This window comes from Peromyscus maniculatus, chromosome 5 (genome assembly GCF_049852395.1).
Source record: "Peromyscus maniculatus bairdii isolate BWxNUB_F1_BW_parent chromosome 5, HU_Pman_BW_mat_3.1, whole genome shotgun sequence".
Classification (NCBI taxonomy): domain Eukaryota; kingdom Metazoa; phylum Chordata; class Mammalia; order Rodentia; family Cricetidae; genus Peromyscus; species Peromyscus maniculatus.
In genome coordinates, this window is record NC_134856.1 from 77295212 (window position 1) to 77320935 (window position 25724).

The 25724-nt window shown below is 38.8% G+C and overlaps 1 protein-coding gene across 1 annotated transcript in view; it reads right to left on the reverse strand.

The window, feature by feature from the left end:
• The window catches only part of Stam (signal transducing adaptor molecule), a 64782-nt gene extending 40704 nt beyond the window's left edge, over positions 1–24078 (reverse strand). Inside the window, exons 1-2 of the mRNA XM_006989945.4 lie at positions 23822–24078; positions 7749–7833 (exon numbers count right to left, since the gene is read on the reverse strand). Coding sequence (XP_006990007.2) covers positions 7749–7833; positions 23822–23861 — 125 coding nt within the window. The 5' untranslated portion in view covers positions 23862–24078. The remainder of the gene's footprint in view (positions 1–7748; positions 7834–23821) is intronic.
• Between the last annotated feature and the right edge of the window lie 1646 nt (positions 24079–25724).

Genomic DNA, 25724 nt, shown 5'->3' on the forward strand with positions numbered 1-25724 from the left:
AATGTAGTGGAATTTGCTCCGCCCATGACTTTGGGCTATATGACCCAAAGGAGGCGGTGCTTCCTGCCACTGTATTTGACCTTATAAGTATAAGGAATTGAAGAAGGATCACATGCCTCTTCTCCATGCTCCTGCCTGCAAGGTGGATTCACTCCCAGTCAGATCAGAGGACGACTTACTGTCTACTCCATTCTGTATTCCTGAGTATATATCCTCAATTTATATCTTAATAAATTCTGTTACCCATTTAACAGATTCACGTGGACTGATCGTGTTTAGGATAGACTCCTAAAACAATACAGGATACTGTAGTTGCCCTTGGTTGCCTCCCTGAGGCTGAAGGTAGTCTCTAGTATTGCTGAAGATACCATGTACTATGGACACACGACCTGGAAGATTCAATCTGGATCTTACCTAAATACCACCTCCTTGAGAAACAGCTTTCATAGTATCAGAATTTTTTATGCAAACTGACAGGGAAGGGAAGCAATCAACAGTCCTACCCAGCTGTGATTTCTATGAACCACAATAATAACCAAATATGGCAAGATATCCTAATGGTGTAATAGTGGCACTCATGAATGGAAACCAAAAGTTATCTAATTGGATTTAAATCCCACTCTGTAAGAAAATTATGCTTATTACTAGAAACCTAGCCAGCTACCTATGGTAATGAGATGACGGCTCTTGGAGGAGAACCTACTACCTCTACTTTACTAGACCAGCATAATTCCTAACTGCATTCTACAGGCAACTAAGGAATGCTGCTGGATGCTGGAGAAGGGGAGAGAATTAATCTTCCCCAGGGAAGAGCTCCTAAACTGGTTATCCAAAAACAAGTGGTCAGCACTGAAATCATATACGTACAAGCAACACTAAACAGAGTAAGCAGTGAGTGCGTAAAACAATCAAATAAAAACAGACCATGATTTGGGAAGGAACAAGGCAGAAACAAGACAGGGGTTTTAGAAGAAGAAAAGGAAAAGGGAAATGAGAAATTATATTCTAATTAAAATTTTAAAAATTTAAAATTTAAGAAAGCAATGAGGAAGACTAGTCTTACCAAGTATTAAAACACACTACAAAGCTTTACAATTAAATCCATAAGTAACACACACAACACACATAGCAGACACAGCATCAATGAGACTAAAGAGAAAACTCAAAAATTCAAATACAGATTGGAATGTACTATAGAAAGGTAGTATTTCAAATCAGAAGGAAACAAAAGGATTGTTCAGTAACGGTACTGCTGTGTTTGGAAACATGTAATAGTTTGGAAACTATCAGCACTGTGGATGCTGAATAGAAAAAAAAAAGTAAAGCTGGAATAATTTCTCACAGTGCTTAATAAATACTGCAATAAACACCAAGCCAGACCAAAGACCTCAATGTAAAAGATGAAACAATATAGAGACTAGAGATAGTGTAGTGACTTCTTACAAAGCTAAATACAGTCCTATCTACAAGAACACATTCATGTTCCTAGGCATTTATTCAATAAATTAATACACTTCCCAGACCTTACATTTTTATTTCTCACAAAATATCAGATAAAATGACTATCATTTTAACCTTTTAATTCTGTTTCAGAAATGTTAAGATTGACTTAATAGCTAAATATATCCTTAGCCAACTGAAGAATGACATTATGCTTTCCAATTTCTTCATAACTAAAGGGGAACAATTAATTAACAAACAAAACAGCACCAATTAATCCAGAATCAATTATACAACTTCAACTAATGCAGATAATCAATATTGTGCTCTCCAGTTTTTATGTCTACTTGACATAAGCTAGAGTCACTTAGGAAGAGGGAACCTCAACTGAGGGAACGTCCCCACCAGATTAATCTGTGAGCAAACTTGTGCTGCATTTTCTTATGATTAATGTGGAAGGGCCCAGGTTACTGTCAGTGGGGCCACCCTTGGACAGGTGGTCCTGGGCACTGTAAGAAAGCAGGCTGAGCAGGTTATAGGTAAGCCAGTAAGCAGCACTCCTCCATGACATCTACCTCAGTTCCTGCCTCCAGGTTCCATCCCTGCTTGAGTTCCTGCCCTGGACTTCCTTCAGTGGTAGACTATGAAGAGGAAGTGTAAGCAAAAAAAAAGCCATTCCTCCCAGAGCTGCTTTTGGTCATTGTATTTTTTCAGAGCAACAGAAACCCCAATTAAGACAAATGCCTACCCCCATGTCTATTACATGAATAACTAATAAAACACACAAAAGAAGCTATTTAAGAAGACATTTTAAAGAAAACTGGTATCATTCTGAAACTTCACTTGATTTCTAAACAAACAAAGGCTGTTTAGTTCATCATATGACTTAGTTGGCATTCTTAACCACTGACTCATACACTGGAACTACACACTAAAAATCATGTGAGTATCTCGAGAAATCTGAAGTATTTTCCAAAACATCAAGTTTTATGTTTAATATAATCAGATAGTTTGGTTTTATCTTAATAAAAACCACATAACCTATCTAAGAAAATAGGGAGTACATGAGTAGTTTTCCAAGGTTGATACAGCTACTAAAGACTATTAATTTTTATTCATTAGTGATTGAACTTTATTAAATATTCTGTTTATAACCAAAATTGATGCTAAGTTAGAAAATGTTTTTATTTAATCCAATACTAATAGATATTAGAAAAAATACATTTCTAAGAGTGACTTAATTAAGGGATTATGTACTAAGTACAGAGTAGCATTTACAAAATAGTGTATACAATATGCTTATTGTAACTGAATGGAGAACATACAATTGCATTTATGTAGACACAATGAAAAATGTAGATAAAAATGTTTTCACCTACAGAAGGTGGGTATAAGAAACAGGAATGGGAGTAAGATTTGTCAAGCTTCCTCCTGCAGACAGGTATGCTGGTATATGCTTACAATTCCAGCATGTGAAGATGAAGCAGGAAGATGAAGAGTACAAGGCCATCCTGTATCCCAGCTTATTGCTCTCTTGACAAGAAACTTAATGAGAGAGAGAGAGCTCAGCAGCTAAAATCACCTGCTATGCAAGGTAACAGAGAAAGATACAGTGACAGAGCAGGACACCTGACATCCTCTGGCTTCTGCATGTGAGCAGGCATACACCTCATACAAGACATAAACAACACACAAATCAAACTTTCATTTGAAAAAGAAGCTTAATAGTTTTCTATTACAGACTTGATCTGGGAACCTATAATGTTCCTATAATGCTAATCCTTTGGGCATGTAGACACATGGCATCTTTGACCCACAGTAATTCTAGAGGCACACAAAAATGTTAAAACTCCTTTAAAGATTAAAAGAAGAATCTTTACATTAAAATGGTTTAACATATATATAAATTTTCTTTATAACAATTCAATGATAAAATGCTGCCTTTATTTTTTTTAATGGAGAAAGTATCCCATAAAAGCAAAAATGCTTTAGGATCAGGGAAGTCTGAATGGCACTGTATGTTATCATTTTCTGTAATAAAAATATTGAGATGCTGCAATAAAGCAGAAACACATGTATGTACATAAACACAAAACATTTATACATAAACACTCATTAATTCATCATTGTGTAAGCCAGCAGACCCAGAATTCTTTATATAGCAGTCTAGCTTTGAATGGCCATCAATTTTCCTGCCTCTGCCTACTGAGTACTGGGATTACAAGAATGGGCCACCAATTCTGGTTCCCAAAACTGTCTTACAGCCAGTCTTACATATGATTTTTAAACCTCAATAATACTGAAACAGTACCTCCATTATTATTTAGATTTCCAAATCATTAACAAGGACTCTAACAAAACGTCTCGAGTATATAAGCAAATAAATGCTTGGAAAATAATGATGGCTTTCAATGGTTTTCAACCTGTGGGTCACATCAAATATCCTGAATATCAGATATTTACATTATTATTCCTAACAGTAGCAATATTACAGTTATTAAGTAGCAATAAAAATAATTTTATGGTTGGGGGTCACCACAACATGAGAAACCGTATTAAAAGGTTGCATCATTAGGAAGGTTGAGAACCACTGGTTCATAAGAACTAGAGACCAATAGTTCTTGGAGGGGTAGGGAGGGAGAAGGAGGAAAAAAGGAAGAAGGAAAGAAGGGAAAAGAGGAGGGGAAAACCACAAATGAACAAGATGAACAAAATGAAGCAGATGAACAAGAGAACCATCCCTGACTAAGATGAAATTATCTCCTAAGTAAATTCCTAGATTTAGTACACCTAATTCAAATTCCCAAACAATAACTCAAATGTTAAGGATACCATAAAAAAAAGCATATGGATTGATTTTTTTTAATAGCATGTACCTAAACCTACTGGTGCTGAAAGAAACAAAATGAAGACAAAAACATTCTTATAGCTAAAAATGAATAAATTTCAAATATATAAGTAAAAAGGTCTAATGAATATAGCTGGTACAATGTTAATATAATGAAAAAAAATGACATAACTTCTCCACCATAGACACCACACAAAATTTCAAGTTGATTTTTAACTAGAAAAATAGGAAACATTTCTAGTAATGAAAGGGGATATATGCTTGTGATTTTAGACATTTGACCAAATTATTATAATTTCCTACAGGAAAAAAAAAACACTACAGAAAAGATGAAAAACAGTAAGAAGAAAGGACAAACTTCATAACTGCGATACTAGATAAAGTTATACTGTATTTTACAATACACCCGACCAACCTTGTTTGGTACCCAGTCCTCAGTGGACAAAGGCACAAAACATGTCTTTAATCAAGGGTGCACACTTAACCAAGTGCCAAGCACTGTTAAACACTTCCAAGTAAACCAATCTCAAAGTCCTAACAGTTCTGAGGAGGAGAAGGAGGAGGAGGAGGAGGAGATTTTTACTCCTTTGTGGGAAACTATCAAAGTACAGAAATCCCAGGAAGGGAAGTTATTTGCTCAGTGTGACAGAGATCAACAGAGCCAGAATCTGAACCCAGTGCCCTTCCAAAGTCCATGTTTTCAACCACTGAATTATCTGTTTCTTTCCATTACGAAGAAAAAGAAAAAGCAAACCATTCAGTCTACAAATGCACTAAATAAATTTACTATATAAATTACTAAATATACAAGTAAGAATTTGTCTGTTTTTGTCTGTTTTACTTTGTGCCGGGGGGTTGAATGCAGGAACTCCTTCAGACCAAGCCCACAGTCTATTACTAAGCTATATTCTCGGCCATAAGATTATTTTTGAGGGGGCTGGAGAGATGACTCAGCAGTTAAGAGCACTGGCTGTTCTTCTGGAGGACCTGGGTTCAATTACCAGTACCTGAATGGCAGCTCATAACTGCCTATAACTCCACCTCCAGGGGATCTGACACACTCATATATACATGCCAGCAAAATACCAATGCACATAAAATAAAATCATTTAAAAAAAGAGAAAGATTATTTTGGCACAGTACTTTGAGGAACCATGATATTATTGTCAATGAAGAGGATTAAAAAAACTTTGAGAAAAATGATAGGTAAACTGAGTCTGGTAAGACATATGTCAAAAGGGTAGGAAATGAAAGAAAATGTTCTACATTTAAGGAATAAAGAAACTAATAGCATTTAACTGCGGTTTAAAAAAAATACAAACAAAAAACAATGAGAACAACAACACCCACCACTAGCAACTCCAGCAATTAATTGCATTGAAGTCAATGTCATGTAGGAAAGAATTAGAGGAAGTTAAATGATCTGGAAAACTGAAAAGTCACTTCAGAAGGCAAGAATGACATTAGCAGTTTTTATACTGCAATGGGGTACCAGATTCAGACACAGAAGAAAAACAGGTTAATGTACCACCCCAGACAACAACAAGTGTTCTCTACTTGCACTTCTGTTGCTATTGCCTGACAATAAAAAGGAACTGAGAGGAGAATGGATTATTTAGTTTACAAATCCCAGTCACAGCCCATCATCATCAGGAAGAAATCAGGACAGTAACTGAGGGTAAACAGAGAAAGAATTAATTTATGCATGCTCAGTAGGTTGTCTGCTTACTGCTCAGCTCAATTTCTCCTTCTTAAAACAGTTCAGGACCCCCACCCACCCATCCTCACCTCTAACTCATCCAGAGTGGCCTGACTCTTGTCATATCAATTAAGACAATCCCCCACAGAAATGCCCACATGCCATCCAACCTAGACAATCCCTCATTGAGACTCTCTTCTCAGGTGATTCTACATTGTGTCAAGGTAACAGTTAAAGCTAACCATAATAAGAGATGTTCCAAATAAAGTGGGTCAAATGAAAAGTGAAGGAGAACAGCTAAGTAACACAGTAGTCACTCAAATTTCAGTTAAATTAATGAGCCAGACCAGAAACAGTCTTTTTTTAAAATAACAAACCTGGCTGTTCTGGAACTCACTTTTGTAGACCAGGCTAACCTCAGATTCAGAGATTCCTGCCTCTGCCTCATTAGTGCTGGGATTAAAGGCATGCACTGCCACCACCACCCAGAAGAAAACAGTCTCACTGTTAATATAAAGATAAAACTGAAAGAGGTAGAGGGCTAAGGAGATGACTCAATGGCTAGAAGTGTTGCCATGCAAGCCTAAGGAGCTAAATTCAATCCCTGAAACCATAGATGGAGAGAACTGACTCCTCAATGTTGTCTAGTTGTGCCATGCACATACATACACACACACACACACACACACATTAAAAAAAATTTTAAGTGAACAGGCAGAGGATACATTTCAAACAATCTTGGTGAACCAAATAAACACAGCAAACCAGAGGCTGAAATCACTGGAATAAAGGCATAGACTGGCCTGGGCCATAAATTGCCTCTGTCTAGCCAGGCTTATGGATTATGGACATTTTGTAACACAGACATTTTGAAAGAGTCTATGAAGGCTGCATGGCTGAATTGTATAGTGGCTAGGATTATTAGGATTACCACTAGAAGAATGAAGCACATACCTGACAGTGCCCTGAAAAACGCCCACAAATGCATGGTAAATGATATTGCTATGGGCTGAATGTTATTAGGCCAGAAGCTGAAAATCGTTTATATGCACATCAGTTAATCCACTCTGAACTGTTTGGAAAGTTTGTAATTTATGTTAAGGTTTAAGATTCTACTTTGCTTATCTCTTTCAATCATCATTAATCATTTGAGAAATATAAAAAATTCATATATAACCATGAAACTTGGCAACTGAAAAATAATGACTCTAAAGTGAGTGAAAAGATAGATTTCAGAAAGAAAATGATGCACCAGAATGACAAAGCTCCAACTTTCTAGCAGTCCTATCACCCTCCCAGGCCATAATAAGGAATTATAGTAGTTGCTTTTCTCATGGTTGAGACCAGATCTGGACCAGAAGCAACTTAAGGGCTTACTTCAGCTACAGTTCAAGAAGGGTTACTGTTGACTTTGGTGTGGAAGACATAATGATAGGAACAAGAGGCAGCCGAATTCAGGAAGCAGACTGGGGACAGGATGTAGGGCCAGGGATAATCCCTGAAAGCACATTCCCAGTAGCCCATTCCTCCAACAGGGTTTCACTTCCAAAAGGTTCTACAAGAGTCCCAAACACCACCACCACCTAGAGACCAAGTGTTCAAACCACAATAGGGGTAAACTAAATAGAACAATTCTTCAAATCTTTTTAGTAAAAACATTCTCTTTTCAAACTAATTTAGAATTGTGATATGCTTTACTTTTCTAATTTGTCTTAATTATTAGAAAGATGAACAAAAATTCTTGAATCTTTGAATACTCACCCAGTGCGAGATTGGCCCACCTTATCACAAATATCCAAGATGAGGCCCCAGTCCTCAGCAGTATTCATCTCACTAGTTGCTTTCTCTGTAGATTATAAAAGAATTACAGAAACATTAAAGTAAAAATTGTTACGTTACCACATTCAAATCACCAAACTGTAATGCAATCAAGTCTCAACATCAAACCCAAATAGTTGCCAGCACTATGATTAATCAGATTTTGATGTCCATCTTTCAAAGGGGCAGTGCAGGCAGAAGTTTCTCTCCTGCCTGCTTGTTCCCAAACACCCAGTAGCAGCTTCTTAAATAACTGACTCCGAAGCTTAATATTACTTATAAATGCTCAGCCAGTGGCTCAGGCTTATTACTGACCAGCTCTTACACTTAAATTAACCCATAATTCTTATCTATGTTTGGCCACGTGGCTTGGTACCTTTTCTAAGCTCAACATTCTCATCTTGCTTCCTCTGCATCTGGCTGTAACTCCTGACTCCGCCCTTCCTCTTCCCATAATTCCCCTAGACTGGTCGCCCAGCCTATACTTCCTCCCTGGCTACTGACCAATCAGCATTTTATTAAACGAAATCAAGTGACAAATCTTTACAGTGTACAAGAGCATTAGCCCACAGCAGGGCAGGTTCAATCTACCACAATCTTCCCTATTCACACTTCATTTGCTTTTTACTTTACAAAGAAACTGCAAAGAGATTAAGTAAAGAAATATTTTTATTTTCAGAAAATTTTTAGCTTTACTTGGTAGTGAAAGGGACAGGGACTAAGTACTCATCTCTATCAAAATATTTCAGGTAATTAAGTTATTTATCTACATTTGTTGATTTGGCTTTATCAGCATGGAGAAGAGAGAAGGCTCCAAAAAACAAATGAAGCTTACTATTTTCCTCAAATAAAACACAACACATTGAGGCCAGTAAGATAGATAGTAAGATAAGAGGCTCAGTAGGTAAAAGCACTTGCCACACTGAATTTGACCTCTGAATCCTACACTTGGAGAGACTTGACTCTTGAAAGTTGCCCTGTGCACACATGTACACACACACACACACACACTAAAAATAAGTCTAAAGCTTGATATATTAAAGGCATCAACAGAGGCAGGCAGATTGATTTTTAAAAACAAGAGCAGGATAAACAAAACAAGCTTTTGGCAGCAAACGTTTTCTAGCAATATAGATATATAGGTTACCCTATATAGACGATATAAGAAAGGAAAATCAAAATAAGAATAATAAAGCCTTAAGAACAAGGCTGTTTTATACTAGAGTTACAAGAAAGTTAAAAAACTGGCAACATCAAGAAGCTCTAGAAATGAAAATGAAGAAAGAGGACTTAAAAGGAATAAATGCCAGCTATAGGAAGTATCAAGCCAGCCAGAGCTACACAGGTGAGACCCTGTCTCAAGAGAAAAAAAATCAAACATTAAGAGGAATGAATAGAAGCCATTTGAAATGGAGGTTGGTGACTAATTGCCTCCCTTACTCAAGAGTCCTAGCAACTACCTCTCCTCAAAGGAACAAAAAAATGGATGTTTGCTTTCTGAAGATCAAGCAAAGCTTTTCTGGACTAGTAGACCCGAGAAGAGTAGAGATGGGCACAAAAATAAAGTATTAATTCTTGGTCCAGCATGTAAGGAGAAAAGATGTCATCCCTTCAATACAACAAACCAAAAGATGGATACATTGAAAACCTAATTCTTTTTAGATCCTTCAGGGAAGGGAACTCACCGCCAACAGCTGACCCAAAAACTACACAGACTAGCAAAAAGAAAGAATTCCAACCTAGCACAGTCATCTCCATAGGAACCAATGACAAGCTGGAGGGCCCAAATATTAGTGACAGACTGGTAGAGCTCAGTGAGGACACGTACCCAAGTTTAAACTCCAGGTGTAAAACAAAGGGATCCACACATAAAGTAAGCTTTGACTGTAAGAATTGCAGTGGGTACACAGTGAATATATTTTAAAAAAAAAAAATGCCAGGAGGAAAAAAAAGGAACCATTTTCAAAGACCCCAGAGAACTCAGTTCTTAATACAGCCTGCCCTTAAGAAAAATAAAGGTCTATATTTTATTAATAACTAACCAAATTAGTTTAACCAGAGATTAACTCACTTAAGGCAGGAAAATTCCCAAATCCAGCCTCCTTGAGCTTTCCACCTGAAGAAAGAGGAGAACCCAATTACAGTTCACCCCGTAGTTTGTTTGTGAAGTTCATGGTCCAGAGGCACAGGCTCATCAAATCAAAGTATTTGCCACTCTGCCATGCCTCTCTGATACATTGCTCAGGCCTGGGAAAAGGTCAGTAAAGGTCTAGCATTAGTTCCTATTCTCCAGTACACAATGTTGGGATTTTAGAAAAAATTTACAAGTCATACTAAAAGATAAAAACAATTTGAAAAACAAAGCAAGTTTCTGACTGATAGATGACAGAAAGCAAGAGTTAAGAACCTTGGAATTTTGAAAATATGATTACTATGCAAGAATAGTCTACAAGAACAACAAACAGTGCAAGCAGATAAAAATCTAAGAATAAAAATGAGTATTAGAAATCAAAATCATAAACAGGAGGGTTAACAAAATTTCTCAGTCAGTAAAGTTGTTTGACATGCATTCAGGAGAACTTACTTGAGTTTGATCCCCAATACACACATTAAAAAGATGTAAGAAAAAGAACAGCCAGGCAGTGGTGGCACATGCCTTTAATCCCAGCACTTGGGAGACAGAGGCAAGTAGATTGCTGTGAATTCAAGGCCAGTCTCATCTACAGAGCTAGTTCCAGGACAGCAAGGGCTGTTACACAGAGAAACACTGCCTCAAAAAACCAAAATAATAATTGTAATACTCATAATACTCAGGAGGAGGAGGAGAAGAAACAACAGCAGAAGCAGCTAGGCATGGTAGTACACAATTATAATCCCAATACTGAGGAGACAGAGATAGATGGGTCCCTGGGGCCCATTGGCCATCCAGCCTAATGTCAACGAACTACTTTAACCAGTAATAGAATACATACTCTTCTCCAGCCCATATGCAAACTCACCAATATAGACTACATTTGAACCATAATACACATTAAGACAAGTACTATAAATCATACAATGTTTGCTTTCAGACCACTACAGAATTAATGTAGTAAGCAATAACTGAAAAATCCTTAAATACATGAAGACAATACACTTCTTTTTATTAATTTGTTTTGTGTGTATGTGCACACATATGTGGGAAGTCATAGGACAGCTTGCAGAGTCAGTTCTATGCTAATACCATGTAGATACTTGACATCAAACTCAAGTCATTAGGCTAGGCAGCAAACACCATTACCATCTCACTGGCCCTAGTTTGTTTGTGTTTTTTGTTTTGTTGTTGTTTGTTCTTGTTTTAGGGTTTTTATTTTCAGATAGGATCCCATGTACCCCAAGCTGCCTTGAGCTCACAATGTAGCTGAGAATGACTTTGAACTTCTGATCCACGTTTCTCTACTTCTCAGTACTGGGGTTAACAGTACATCACCACACCAGGCTCATGCAGTTCTAGGAATGAAAACCAGGGCTTTGTGTGTGATAGACTAGCATTTTACCAACTTAACTACCTCTTAGCCCAATACACTTCTAAACAACATGAATAAAATAGTTTAAAGTCTGTTATGGTATGAATAAGAACACACCCATAGACTCATATATTTAAACATTTAGTCATCGGTAAGTGACATTAATTGAAAGGATTAGAAGAATTAGGGGGTGAGGCCCTGTTGGAGTGGGTGTGGCCTTATTGGAGGAAGTGTTCACTGGAGGGTGGGCTTTGAGGTCTCAAAAGCCCAGTCTCCCTCTCTGCTTGTGGATCAGGATGCAGCTCTCAGCTCCTTCTCCAGTACCATGCTCCCTGCTATGACGGAAACAGACTCACCCGCTGAAGCTGTAAGCAAGCCTCCAATTAAATGCTTTCTTTTTTAAGAGTTGCCTTGGTACAGTGTCTCTTGACAGCAATAGAACAGTGAGACAGCCTCCAAAAAATTAAATACAAAGCAAGCTAACAAAAATGAAAACAGAAAAGCAATTAAAAAAAAAATCAGCACAACTGTTGAAGATCAGCAAAATCTGTATGCCTCTAGGAAAGCTAACTGGAAAATAAAAAAGATACAAGGTACTAGTACCAGAAATCAAAGAGAGAGAATCTCATAAATATTACAAATAAATATTACAAACTCTATGCCCACTAATTTGATCACTTGGATGAAGCAAGCCAACTCCTTTAAAGGTATATGCCTAGACAAGAAAACAGATAATCCAAACAGGCTACCTATTAAGAAAATCAAGTCAAGAAAGTTAATAATCTTTCAAACCAAAAAGCATAGGACCCAGTTGAGTTTACAAGATAATTCTGCAAAACATTTAAGGAAAAATATTACACCAATTCTCCACAATCAATTGCAAAAGACAGAAGCAGAGAAAATGTTCCCTAACTTAACCAATGCTTCCAGTATTACCACTAATACTAAAGTCAGGCAACAGTGTTACTTGAAAACTATGAATAAATCCTTTACATAATTATAAATGAAAAACTCCCAGCAAAATATGAACAAATTGAATTCAACAATGTGTAGAAAATGTATACACTTGGACCAAGAGAGATTTGTACTGATTATGCAAGGCTGGTTAAGTATCAAGACTATCACCTTCTGAAAGACTATCACCTTTTGAAACAGCTCAATATGAAAGATACTAAAAACAAAATATGGAGGGTTGAGGAAGAGACTCTAGGAACCACCAGAAAAACTTACTCTGATGAAGGTCAAGGTCAAAGAGAACTAACTATATTATCAGCACTTCCAATATGTATTTGTTTTTGTTTTTGTTTTTTTAAGTATTAACCAGGGGCACTCAGGCAAGGATTAACAGCTGAGACAGACAATCTTCTAACATGAAAGATTAAGGAAAATACAAACAAGTGGGAAAAAGAAATCAGAAAAAAGCAATTTAGGTTAAACAGAAGCTATGTACAAAAGTCAAGGCTGCATAGAAGCACAAAGTAGCTAGCTAGTCTTGACTAGGGCACAGTGATAAAGTGACGTTACCATCATGACCTTCAGTAACAAATTCATTTTTTTAGCCTGAGATAGATCAACCAATACCAAGATTCTTATTTGTAGTAGTTGGTCATAATCATGTTAACAATGAAGCCCCCCCCTGCTTCCTTCTCCTCCTCAGTACCCTGCTAATTCAAGAAAATTCCATATTTGACATACTACTGACAGCTAGACATAGGTGTTAGAAAGTTTAATAGCATAAAATTCTTTGCAGGCTTACAAAATCATCCATATCATAGCTCTCAGGGATATAGCATAGCTTAACAAGTTAGTCTCTAGCACTGGACAACTAGAATACAACACCTAGCAAGAAAGGCATTAACCCATAGGTACTAGTACATACAGTACTTATGCCTCACTGTCTCTATCACCAGTTTTGGGTTGTTACAACAAAATACCAGAGACTGCTTGCTCTAGCAACCTCATCAGTACAGTCTCTAATGAAGACCTCACAATAGACTTTAACACAATGGTCACATAAGTTCATCCAACAGGAAGCCATGGGATTTTAGGGGACAGGCTCACTTTAAAAACTTAAAAAAAAAAAAAAAGGCTCATTCTTATAGGAACTAATTCAGGTTCCATAGGAACTACAATCATCTCTTCCAACAGTTTGAAACTTCCAATAACCTAACTACTCCCCACTAAGTTCCACCTATGAAAGGTCCCATCACCTCTCAACAGTGCCATAGTGGGGACCAAGCTTCCAGCTCATGAACCTGAGGGATATATTCAAGCTACAATACTGTTGTTGTACAATCTTTTAATAAGTTAAATAAGAAAGCAAGTTATTCATTACTATGTAAGAATATACAATTTTCAAAACATTTTTTATTTCACTGTTAGCTCAGAAAATGGTATCTCAAAGTGATATGCAGTTTTTAGTTTTGATATGCAGTTTTTAATTTTCACTTGTCCAGTCCTATCCCTCATTCTCCCATGACTAAAGACACAAAACTAGAATTATTCTTTACAAGGATGTGTTGTAATAACTAAAAGCCATCCTTTCCACAGTCAGCAGTAAAAACTAGGATTTCTCTAATCCTCCTCTGCCTTTCTGTCTAGGAGCAGGCCATAAAAAAAAATAAAAAAAAAAACTAAGACCCTCCTTCCAGAGGTGTCTTGCTTCATACTCAGGAGAAACAACTGCTGTAACAGAGAGGAGAAGCATCTAGGTCCTGGTAGGTTTTTCCACTCAGTGCACTACTAAGAGCTCATAACCTTTCTATCCAATAACTTTTCTACATAGCTGTGCAAACATCAAATTTAAGCATAAAATGAACAGAACACCCCAGATGTCTGAAACTCAAATAAGACAACTTCCATGTCAAAAAAAAAAAAAAAAAAAAAAAACAATTATGATCACATCAATTTGTTATGTTTATCTCTTGTTAACCTGTCTTAAGACAGGGTCTTGCTACGTAGCCTAAGCAACCCTTGATTTCACTACAGAGGCCCGGCTGGCCCTGAATGCATAATCCTCCTGCCTCAGCCTTCTGAATGATAGATAAGAAGACAAATAAACACCACCATGCTCAGCTTAGTCTGTCATGATACAAGGATATCGAGCATGGTACATCTCAAAAATAGGATCACCTTTCCCACCTCTACATGGATAAGTTAATTTTATAGAAAATAATGTCAGTACATATTCAAGAAAATAAAATGGATTTCTAGCCCATTCCACATCATATCTGAAGTGGCTTACAACTAAAATGACAAATGAAATTAACAGATACAGACCTAATATAAGATAGGAAAGGTGTCACAGAAATTATAAAGACCAAAGCAATTTGAAAGAAAAGTAAAGTGTGGTGTGGAAGAAAGAAAAATAAAATCAAAAAGGATGTTGGATATATTTAGAAACTAAAAAGAAATAGAAAGACCTCTTTTCTTTCTACTTAAGTAATAAAGCATAAAGCAATACACACAGAGCCGGGCGGTGGTGGCGCACGCCTTTAATCCCAGCACTCGAGAGGCAGAGCCAGGCGGATCTCTGTGAGTTCGAGGCCAGCCTGGGCTACCAAGTGAGTTCCAGGAAAGGTGCAAAGCTACACAGAGAAACCCTGTCTCGAAAAACCAAAAAAAAAAAAAAAAAAAAAAAAAAAAAAAAAAAAAAAGTAATACACACAGAAAACCATAATGATGAATACAGTCTGGCTGCTGAATAGACCACTTTGCAAAAAGTTGAAATAATAAGACACAACTACACTACAATGTAACCCATTAGAAGAGATATCTGTATTAATTCAAGAAACATTAGATGGAAGGTGGTGGCACATGCCTTTATTCCCAGCACTCAGGAGGCAGAGAGTTTGAGGCCAGCCTAGTCTACAGAGCAAGATCCAGGACAGCAACCAAAACTACACAGAGAAACCCTGTCTCGAAAAACCAAACAAACAAAAAATTAGAGAGCCAAGAGCCTTGAACAAGCAAAAAATACAATCAGATCTGGGCTGCTAGAAAAAGAATTATTCTCTACCAATATAAAAGCAGCTTATAAGAGAGAAAAAAAAGAAAACATGAAAAAAATGACATTACTATAACTAAGTTGCTTGCTTAGAATGCAACTATAAAATGCTTTTTGGTTTTGTTCTGACTAGGGAAGAACTGTCCCAAATTTACCTGCAATTGTTCAGGCATCCAAAATACACTAGATTTCTTGAAAATAATCGATTCTATTTTAAATGTTTCAAAAACCCATGCTCTCAGCCTAATTATTGAACATATGCTAAGAAAGCCCCACAGATAAAAGTTGAGTATCTAAAGCCCTGTAGGACAGGTCCTCAGCTGTTTTGAATCCCAAAAAGACTCAAGCCAGCCTGAACAGGTATCCCTCAGTCTAACATTTACTTCATCTTTGGAAAGAAAAGCCAGTTGTTATTTTGACTTGGTAGTACATTTTAATAATTCATCTTGGACTGGTAGCCAAGCAGGCTATTTTTTTGTTTTGTTTGGGTTTTGGTTTTAGTTTTTTTGAGACAGGGTTTCTCTGTGTTGTTTTAGTGCCTGTCCTGGATCTTGCTCTGTAGACCAGGCTGGCTTCTGACCCACAGATATCAGCCTGGCTCTGCCTCCCAAGTGCTGGGATTAAAGGCATGTGCCACCACCACCCAGCTCAAGCAGGCTATTTTTTAAAGAGACGCCTACATGTAATTAAAACATTTAAATCTTAAAACCTAATTAAAAATAAATTTAAGTGATCAAAATGAAACCTATTTTTAAAGTCACTAGCTAACTGAAAGTAATAAACCCATTTCTGATCAACTATAAATTGTCTATTATCATAATTATGACTTTACATTTCCTAAACTAATGACATCTCTAAGCATGTATGGCATCTTAGTTTCATTTCTATGACTGTGATAAAACACCATGACCAAGGGGTTGGGGGTTTAGCTCAGTGGTACAGCACTTACCTAGTAAGCCCAAGGCCCTGGGTTCGATCCTCAGCTCCGAAAACAAAACAAAACAAAAACAAAAACAAAAACAAAAAAAAAAACAAAAAAAACCATGACCAAAAGAAACTTGGGGAGGAAAAGGTTTATTTGGCTTACATATCCCAGGTCATAGTATACCTAGCAAAGCCAAAGCAAGACCTGGAGGCAGGAACTGAAGTTAAGACCATGGAGGAATGCTACTCACTGGCTTTGTTCTCTGGGGCTTGCTCAGTTAGTTTACTTATACATCCCAGAACCAGCTACCCAGGGATCACACCACATCAGTAACTAAGATAATGCCCTACAGGCTTACATACAGGCAATCCAGATGGAAGATTTTCTCAGTGGAGGTTCCTTCTTCCTCACCAGGTATGTCCAGGTTTGTGTTAAATTGACAAAAAAAAATAATAATAATCCAACCACCATATATGGTACACTCCTTAGCAAACATGCTGAACACTATGAATCCCCTTCTTCACTTCCTATGCATACAAAGATCAGCATCTGACTCCAATTTTTTCATGTAAATCAGAAATGCAAGCAATGCACACAGCAGGCATAGTAGTACACGCCTTTAATTCCATCACTTGGGAGGCAGATTTAGGTGGATCTGAGTTCGAGGTTTACAGAGCAAGTTCCAGGACAGCCATGGCTGCACAGAGAAATCTTGTCTCAAAAAACTAAACCAAAACAACAACAACAAAAAACACAACAATGCATTTTACAACTCTGAACTGATAGCATCATTTCTGTTTCTGCCTCAAGAATAATCAAATAGTGGCACAATTCCTAGCTCTTATAAAAAAAAAAATATTTTCTAAATCAGAAGAATATAAACTACCAGTAGCAATTCAACATGGTTTCTAAACAGCAAATAAAGTAAAAACTACCAATTTCTAAGATAAAACCAGAGCATAGGGCAGGGGAAGGGGCATGGACATCACACACACACACACACACACACACACACACACACACACACACACACACACACACCCCAGACTTGCTTCTAAAGAATCCAAAGCTTATCATCTCATTTTATCTTTAGATTATCTCTACAGTTGTGGTGGTTTGAATGAAGATGGCCCTCTATAGGTTCATAGAGAGTGGTACTATTAGGAAGTGTGGTCTTGCTGGAGTAGGTGTGGCTTTGTTAGAGGAAGTGTGTCACTGGGGGAAGGCTTTGAGGTTTCAGAAGCTCAAGTCAGGCCCAGTGTCACTCTCTCTTCCTGCTGCCTGCTGATCTGCATGTAGAACTCTCAGCTCCTTCTCAAGCACCATGTCACCCTGTATGCTTCATGGCATGACGATAATGGACTAAACCTCTGAACTGTGGGGGTTTGTTTGTTTGTTTTGTTTTTTTCCCCCGGAGCCGAGGACTGAACCCAGGGCCTTGTGCTTGCTAGGCAAGCGCTCTACCACTGAGCTAAATCCCCAGCCCCTTAAACCTCTGAACTGTAAGCCAGTTCCAATTAAATGTTTTCTTTTATAAGAGTTGCTGTGATCATGGTGTCTCTTCACAGCAATTGAACACTAAAGTCAAAAAAAGGAGATTAAGTATTTTCTAACAGTACTCAGAAGGATCACACATGAATGCCTCAACTGAAATTTAAGTCTTCTCAACAGATTAGACTTTTTACTGATAAGCAGGTACTTCTGATTTTCTAAAATGACTTGTTGAACTTTTGAGGAAGTAAAGAAATGGGACAGGATAATTACCTGTAACAATCATTCTATAGGGAAAAGATTGTCATTAGTTTCAAGATGTTACAGTTCTTTAAAACTGGGCAGTGCGGGTTTAAGACTCAGTGGTAATGGGTATCCTTATGTTTCAGACACTGGGTTCAATCCTCAACATTCAAAGGAAAAAAATTAAGCTAGTGAAGAAATATATTCCAGGCCATAAGAGAGATATATCTGACCAAACACAGTTGCATAAAAAAAATAAGGAGTAGAAATACACCTTTAAAAAAGGAATGGAAGATGAGGCTGCAAAATTAAAAAGAAGCCAAGTCAGACACAGGAGCTCCAAATCTGTAATCCCAGTATTTAAATGCAGAGGCAGGTAGATTGCTTCAAAGTACAGCCTGCTTCACAAAAAGCAGTTCGGCCTGTCAAGGTTTCACAGCAAGCCACAAGGGAGCCAGAAGATTTAAGTTGTTATAAGCCATCATGAGGAGTTCATATTAGGTTGTAGATTCAATTAAAAATATCTTAATCAAAAGGATTACATTTACATTCTTTACAGGGTTTCTTTGTGTAGGCTTGGCTATCCTGGAACTCGCTCTGCAGACCAGGCTGGCCTTGAACTCACAGAGATCTGCCAGCCTATGCTGGGATTAAAGGCATGCACCACCACCACACAGCACATTTACATAATTAAAACACAACCATCACTAGAGAAAGAAGAAAACAATAGAAGCTTCTGTATTGATCTGAAAGGTATTTACAGATTACAATGGTAAATACCTTTGCAGTTGCAGGAATAGAGGGATGGATTCAAAGCATACACACTATACCAGAATCCTGAAGGAGCATGGTGGGTGTGCCTATTACACAGTCAACAGTACATATTTGTTGTCAGGAATGTAGAGAATTACAACCATAGAAGTCAAAATGTCACACAGGCTACTGACTTGTGGAACGATGTAAACAACTGATGTCAGGTCATAAAAACAAAGGGAAAAATGTTAACTAATTTTTTTAAAAAAAGCTTCATTATAGTTTTAAACATATTGAATTTGAAGTAAATAACGCATATTCAACACCAGTAAAGAATCAGAATATAAAATGTTTGAAAAATAATCCTGATAGCAACCTTATGAATGAGATATTTTCATAACTCCTTACAATACTAGAAAATGAATTCAAAGGGGTTTGATCCGGTCCAATACAAAATTCTCACATTCACCAATAATAATTTAGCAAATTGCCTATTATCATAATTATGGCTTTACATTTCCTAAATTAAATGTGAAATTTTTTAGCCAAAGCCAAGGTCTCGGCATTTTAGGACAGTGGTTCTCAACATATGGATCATGACCCCATGGCCAAATCTCCAAAAAATATTACATTATGATTCATTAACATATTCAAAACATATTACAATTCATAACAATAGCAAAATTACAGTTATGAAGTAGCAATGAGAATAATTTTATGGTTAGGGGTCACCACAGCATGAGGAACTGTGTTAAAAGGACATGTTAGGAAGGTTGAGAACTACTGGGTTAGGACAAAAATTAATCTGACTGCGATTTATAATACTGACTGGACTAAGCAAAATGAAAACAAAGTATGTATAGAAGATTAACAGTAGGCAGGATATGAACAGAGTTTGACTAAAATGCTTACTTTTTGAAAAATAATTAACTTATTTATTTTTATTTAAACAAGGCCTTACTATATACTTTTGGCTGGCCTGGAATTCACAAGGTAGACCAGGCTGTCCTCCAACCAGAGATCCACCTGCCTCTGCCTCCTGAGAGCTGGAATTAAAGGAGTGGGCCACCATACCTGGCTGCTAACTTACTTTTATAAAAATCAAAAACAGCATTTAACAGAGACAAAGGAATGATTCAAAGACATTTCTTACTGGCACCAGGCTTGCTGTTGCACACCTGTCACCTCAGCACTTAGGAGGCAGAGGCAGGAGCACCTCAAATTCAAGGCCAACCTGGATACACAGTGAGACTCCATTTCAAGACAAGGCCAGGAACTGCAGTGTAGGTAAGAGGTAAAGTGCTTCCCTGGCACTTGCAAGGCCCTCATTGGATCTCCGGCACTGAAGGGAGGGAGGGAGACCGGCACTCTGACATTTTAAAAGTCAAGATAAATGGAACATTATAAAACAATCAAATAATGAAGAGAACAACATGGAAAGGTAAGTTCAGTTTTCTAATAGATTTTTAAGTGATAACAGAACACCAAACTAACAATCTAGAAAATTATCGGTAATTCATTACTAGATAAATTGTGTGTTTAATATGTTCTAGGAATTGCCTCTAAGGTACTAGGGACAGAAATGAAAAGTTCTCATCTTTATAAAGTTTATACCACACAAGACCATCACTTAATGAACTTGTCAAGAAAATGAGCAGTTGTGAGTACAAAACAATGAATTATTTGTTTTAAAGAAGACAACTAGAGAAGCCTCTCTTAGAATGTGAATTCTGAATAGGGCCCCAAAATGTGATAGACTTCACAACCTTAAAATACCTAAGGGAACAGTAATATAAGCAAAGAAAATTGTCCTATGAAGCTACAGAGGCAGAAACGCTTGGAATGCTCAGATTCAAGAAGCTTAACATGACATTGAATCCAAAGATCACAATCATATCTTTCTTTATGTGTATATATAGAAAATCGCCAGAGATTTCTGAACAGGTAGGGCACCTTAGCCAGTACTTTTTAAAAACTAATGGCATCTATAAATGAAACCTTATTGGAGGGCAAAGAGTAAGAAGAAATTCTACCACAAAGCCCCAGCCATAGTCTCTGTCTAAAGGGGGTTGAGATGGCTGAGTATGATAATACTGAGGCAACAAGATTCTAGACAAAAGTTAAGTAGAGCCCAAAGATCTTACTGTCAGAATGGAGCATGAGAGAATCAAGGATGACTCTTCCACAGCAGAACTGACTAACAGGAAATATTAGTGACTCAATCCCTGCGTTGGCCTAGGACAACAAAGTGAGAAGCTGGAGGAGAACAAAGTTTCTGCCATGCTTGTTTCTAGACTCCTATCAAAATCCAGTGGAAATATCAAGTAGATGGATACCTAAATCTCCAATACAGACCAAGACTATTTAAATTTGTGAGTCACTGGAATACACAAAGTGTTTAACGCTAAAAGAGTAGGTTTTTTGTTTTAAAACTTACTTCACAAATTAAAAAAAATTCTATGTGCTTTTTAAACACTGGCTCAATTCTACCAAGCCTGAGTTAAGAAACATTATAATTCTTATACTCCATATGTAAAAACAAGGAAACAAAGGTACAGAATATCTAACCAACTAGCTGAAAGCCACGCTGCTGATAAACAGCAAGCCTAAAACTTCAATTCAAATAAATCATTCCAAATTCTACTTAACACTAAGCCTCCTAAGGCTCTAAGAGAACAAAGTGTCAACGGAGAAGAGGTTTTATTACTGAGCCCAGGTTGCTCAAAATTTAGACACTGAAAAAATAAAAGGCAAAAAGACTAAAAAGCTCAGCAGAAAACCAGAAACACTTTAGTGTCCAAGAAACCTATGGGTAAAGCACAGAAGAAAAATTTAAGACCTTGATAAAAAAAAAAAAAAAAAAAAAAAAAAAGGATGAGGAATGGACTTTTGGAACTGGTAAATATAAATCAGTAGGGAACTTGATGGTATAAACTATCTTTATAATTCAAACTAAATTTAAAAAAAAATCCATGTCTAACAGATTTAACATATTTTCAACTCAGCAAGCATTTATTCAAAGCCAACTATGTAGCAGCCACCAAAAAGGGACAAAATAAAGAACACAATGATTTCTAATGCTTAATTTTAGTAAACACAAAAATGTTGAAATTTGTAAGAGTTTGGGGAAGGTGAAAAATCACAACAGCTCTGAAACACAAAGTATTTAAACACCCCAAGAGACATTAAATAATGCCTAAGACTTTCAAAATCATGCCTGGCCATGAGATATCACTGGTAGCTACTGAGTAAAGGGCAAAAACAAAGCTAACAGTCTTCACTGTGTAGAACAAAAACCCCTTAAGAATTTTATCTATTCCAAACTGTCAATAATGTTGCTACAAGAAGGTTGCAGGAATCAGCAAATAATTCAGGTGGAACAAGTTGGATTCTAAGTTGACCTTAAAGCACGAGGGCATATATGTAGAAAGACAGATTAAATAACAGAGACAAAAGCTTAAAGGCAAGAAGGTGCCTGTGTTTGAAATGGGTGGCATGGGTAGCAAGAGGAAGTTTGACATTAAGAAATTCATCCGAATCCAGCGCAAATGTGGGTTCAAAAAAAAAATCAGAAGGAACACATATTAGGTTCTGGGTTCCATTCCCAATACCACAGAAACAAACAAGTCAGGAGAATATAAATGGGACTGATTAGCAGGAAGCAAGGTGCCATTACAACCAGGCCCATTCCAACTGTAGGAGCCAGGCGTGGTAGTGCACGCCTTTAATCACAGCAGGGAGACACTTGTCTCAAAAAAAAAAAAAAAAACAAAACATAAATAACCAACTAGATAGACATAGGTATAAGCGCTGGGCACAGAAGCAGCAAGTCTTGTTTTATTACAAGCACTTGCCCTGGTGACTGATGCAGTAAGTTGTAAACCTGCCAAAGGGCAGCAATGGGATGGTCTTCCGAGTTCTCTCTCTTCAGTCAATGAACGCTGTGTTCAGTAAGCACTGGTGCTAAGCACTTAGTAAACACAATTTTCCAATTCATTACTTATTTAGCATTATTGATGATTTCTAAAGTTCCATCCACTGCTCAGATTCGGGACATTCATTTAAATCACCACGAACCAAGCAGGAAGTAACAGTATTAGGATTTCCAGTGAGATGCTATAAAGAGTTCAGAGAGCAAAATTTAAAATTCATCTCTCATAAACAAAATTCATAAAGCCACTCCCACAGGTTAATCCTCACAGTCTTTTACTGTGGTGATGGTTAAACTCGGGTCTTACGGAATTTGGCTATGATACTGATTTGCGTTCATTCTACACTTTGTTTGCCAGCGTAGTCCCATGTGCATTCAAGTCACCCTCAAATTCTCTTTCAAGAAATTCAAATTTCATTATTACCTTCAGGCCAAAAAAGAGACGGTCAACCTGTTAAACTGATATGATCGATATCTAGTATCAGTGATTCAGAAAAAAAAATTAACATTCCAGACCTCTTCCTAGACTTTTCCACGCAAAATCCTTTTCCACGCTTCCCCAAGGCAGAGGCCCAGCCTGAGGAAGGCATCCCAAACGCTCACATGTCTTCAACAGCGTTTCAGTTGTTGCCAAGTAGTCCATCTTCATCTCTCCCAATATTTCAATCTACCCATAATCAGACCTCTCTCCTCCAGGGACCGTTATAAGGGCGGTCTATAAAATCCCTAGGTACCCTTACCTAAAAACATGTTGCCCGTTCCCTGCCTGGAGCTCTCCATTGGGCCAGGCAAACACTTTGGCGAGAGGGCTTATCATCAGTCTCGCTCGAGCCAAGATACGCCCCGGCCCTTCTCCAGACGCCGAGCCCCAGCGGCAGACGGCTTCATCAGGGCTGCTCCTCCCGGGGCAACAACCCTTGACCCCCCAAATCCCTTAAGCAATTCCTTTCCAAGCCCCTCGGGTCCCGTCCCAAGGCCCATCAGAGGGCTTTAGTCCCATTTCTTTCGGAGAGGACGAGCCAAGTCCTCCCGCCTCTGAACCAGGGGCCCCAGGAGAGGAGAAGGCGGGCTCGGCCCGGGAGTCCAGCATGAATGCGGGGGGTGGGCGGCGCGGGCTCGCGGTCTGGCGGGGGACCGACCGCGGGCAGCGACAACACTCACCCACATCCTGGTCGAAGGGATTGGTGGCAAAGAGAGGCATGTCCGCTGCGTGCCGAGGTGCCCCCGGGGACGGCCCCGCGACACCGCGGCAGTCAGGGGAAGCACGGAGAAAGGAGGGACCCCTCGGCTACAAAAACCAGCAACCCGGGCCGCCCGGACAGGGTCCTCCTCCGCCCCTCCTCTCACCCACCCCCAGCAACACAGGCGGCGGCGGCGGCAACAGCAGAGAAGCGGCCCAGGCCCCCCGCGCGGGGCGTGTCGGGAAGCTAGGCGCCCGGAGCGCTGCCTGCGCCGGGTCCGTCAAGAACCCTGCCCTTCCGCCGAGGCCCACGCGAGGAGCCGCCTCTGTCGCTTCCTCGGTCGACCCTTCCGCAGGTCCGTGGGATTCGCGGCTATGTTCTCGGCTTTTCCATTGCTCGGGCGTCTCGGGGGGACGAGGTCCTTCAGGCGCGCCGAGGCCGACTAAGCACCGCTGCTGGAGTGAATCAGAGACTGAGCACCAAAGAGGGCTGCGTTTGGGTCTCACCAAGCCCCCTGGGTTTTTGTTTTCAACTCCTTGGGTTTATTCGCAGGGTTGCTGTAGTATTGCCATCCCTCTAGAAGGTCAGGCAGCCCCCTTTGGGTTATCCGAGTAAAACGTTCAGTGCGCCGGTCGGAGGGGACAAGGAAGTCGCTGGGATGGAGTCATGTGAGCTGGTGGAACTGGCTTGAGTCCCTTGGAGGGGAGTGTCGAGGCGCGCAGCCTCTGGAGAGGCTGAGGTAACTAACGCTGGCTCCTTCCCCAGCCTGAGATCAGAGGGAAGCTGGCTGGGTGTCGGCACCGACTGACTAAAAGTGCTGTCACTGAGCCCCTGGAGTGGCTGGAAGATTAGTCCTTCGCAGCCCGAGATAACCACACACGTAGCCAACAGCAGAAAACAAAACAACAAAAACGAAAATGGAACCAGACCTTGATGAGGACTCTTGACAACTTAAAAATGTTGATTTGGTGATCTAGTTTGTCCAGGTGTGTGGCACGCGCACACACACACACACACACACACGTACACACACACACACACACACACACACACTGCCCTCTAAATCATGTGGAAATCTTAAAGGATCATCTCTTGGAAGTATTACATAAAGTCAGAGAGCTCGTCTTGCACATACAGTGAAGTCATGTAAAGGATGCCCAAATAGGAACTCATAAATGTAGCTTATAAACAGATACATGTCAACAACAGAATTGGTATGACAGTACAGAAAAAGCTTGCTTACGAAACTCAATTTAAAATGAAGTCGAATTTTGGAGACAGATGAGCAATTTAAAGTAGCGGTTCATGTTTTCAGTCATTTAAAAATAAAAGAATCCCCTGGGCGGGTGTGGTGCATTCCACTTAAGGAGGCCGAAGCGAGCTGATCTCTTAGGAGTTTGAGGTTAGCCTGATCTACAGAGCAAGTTCCAGGACAGCGACAGCTACACAGAGAAACCCTGTCTCAAACAAACAAATGATAAAAGAATCCAAGGAATGGGAACTGAAGCTTTTGGGCCAGGCACTGGTGGCGCATGCCTTTAATCCCAGCACTTGGGAGGCAGAGCCAGGTGAATCTCTGCGAGTTCGAGGCCAGCCTGGTCTACAAAGTGAGTTCCAGGACAGGCTCCAAAGCTACACAGAGAAACCCTGTCTTTAAAAACAAAAAAATTTTTTTTTTTTTGGAAATACACCTTTGGTCTGAACAATTCTGATTTTTTTAGAACTTACCTCAAGACATTCTTTAAAATCATGGACCAAGATATTAATGGTAGCATTGTTCATAATATCAAAGTACTGATGACCACTAAAATGTCCGACATTGAAGAGATTGAACAAACTAATCTCTTAGTGCCTGTTTCTTCATTAATAAGAAACAAATAATA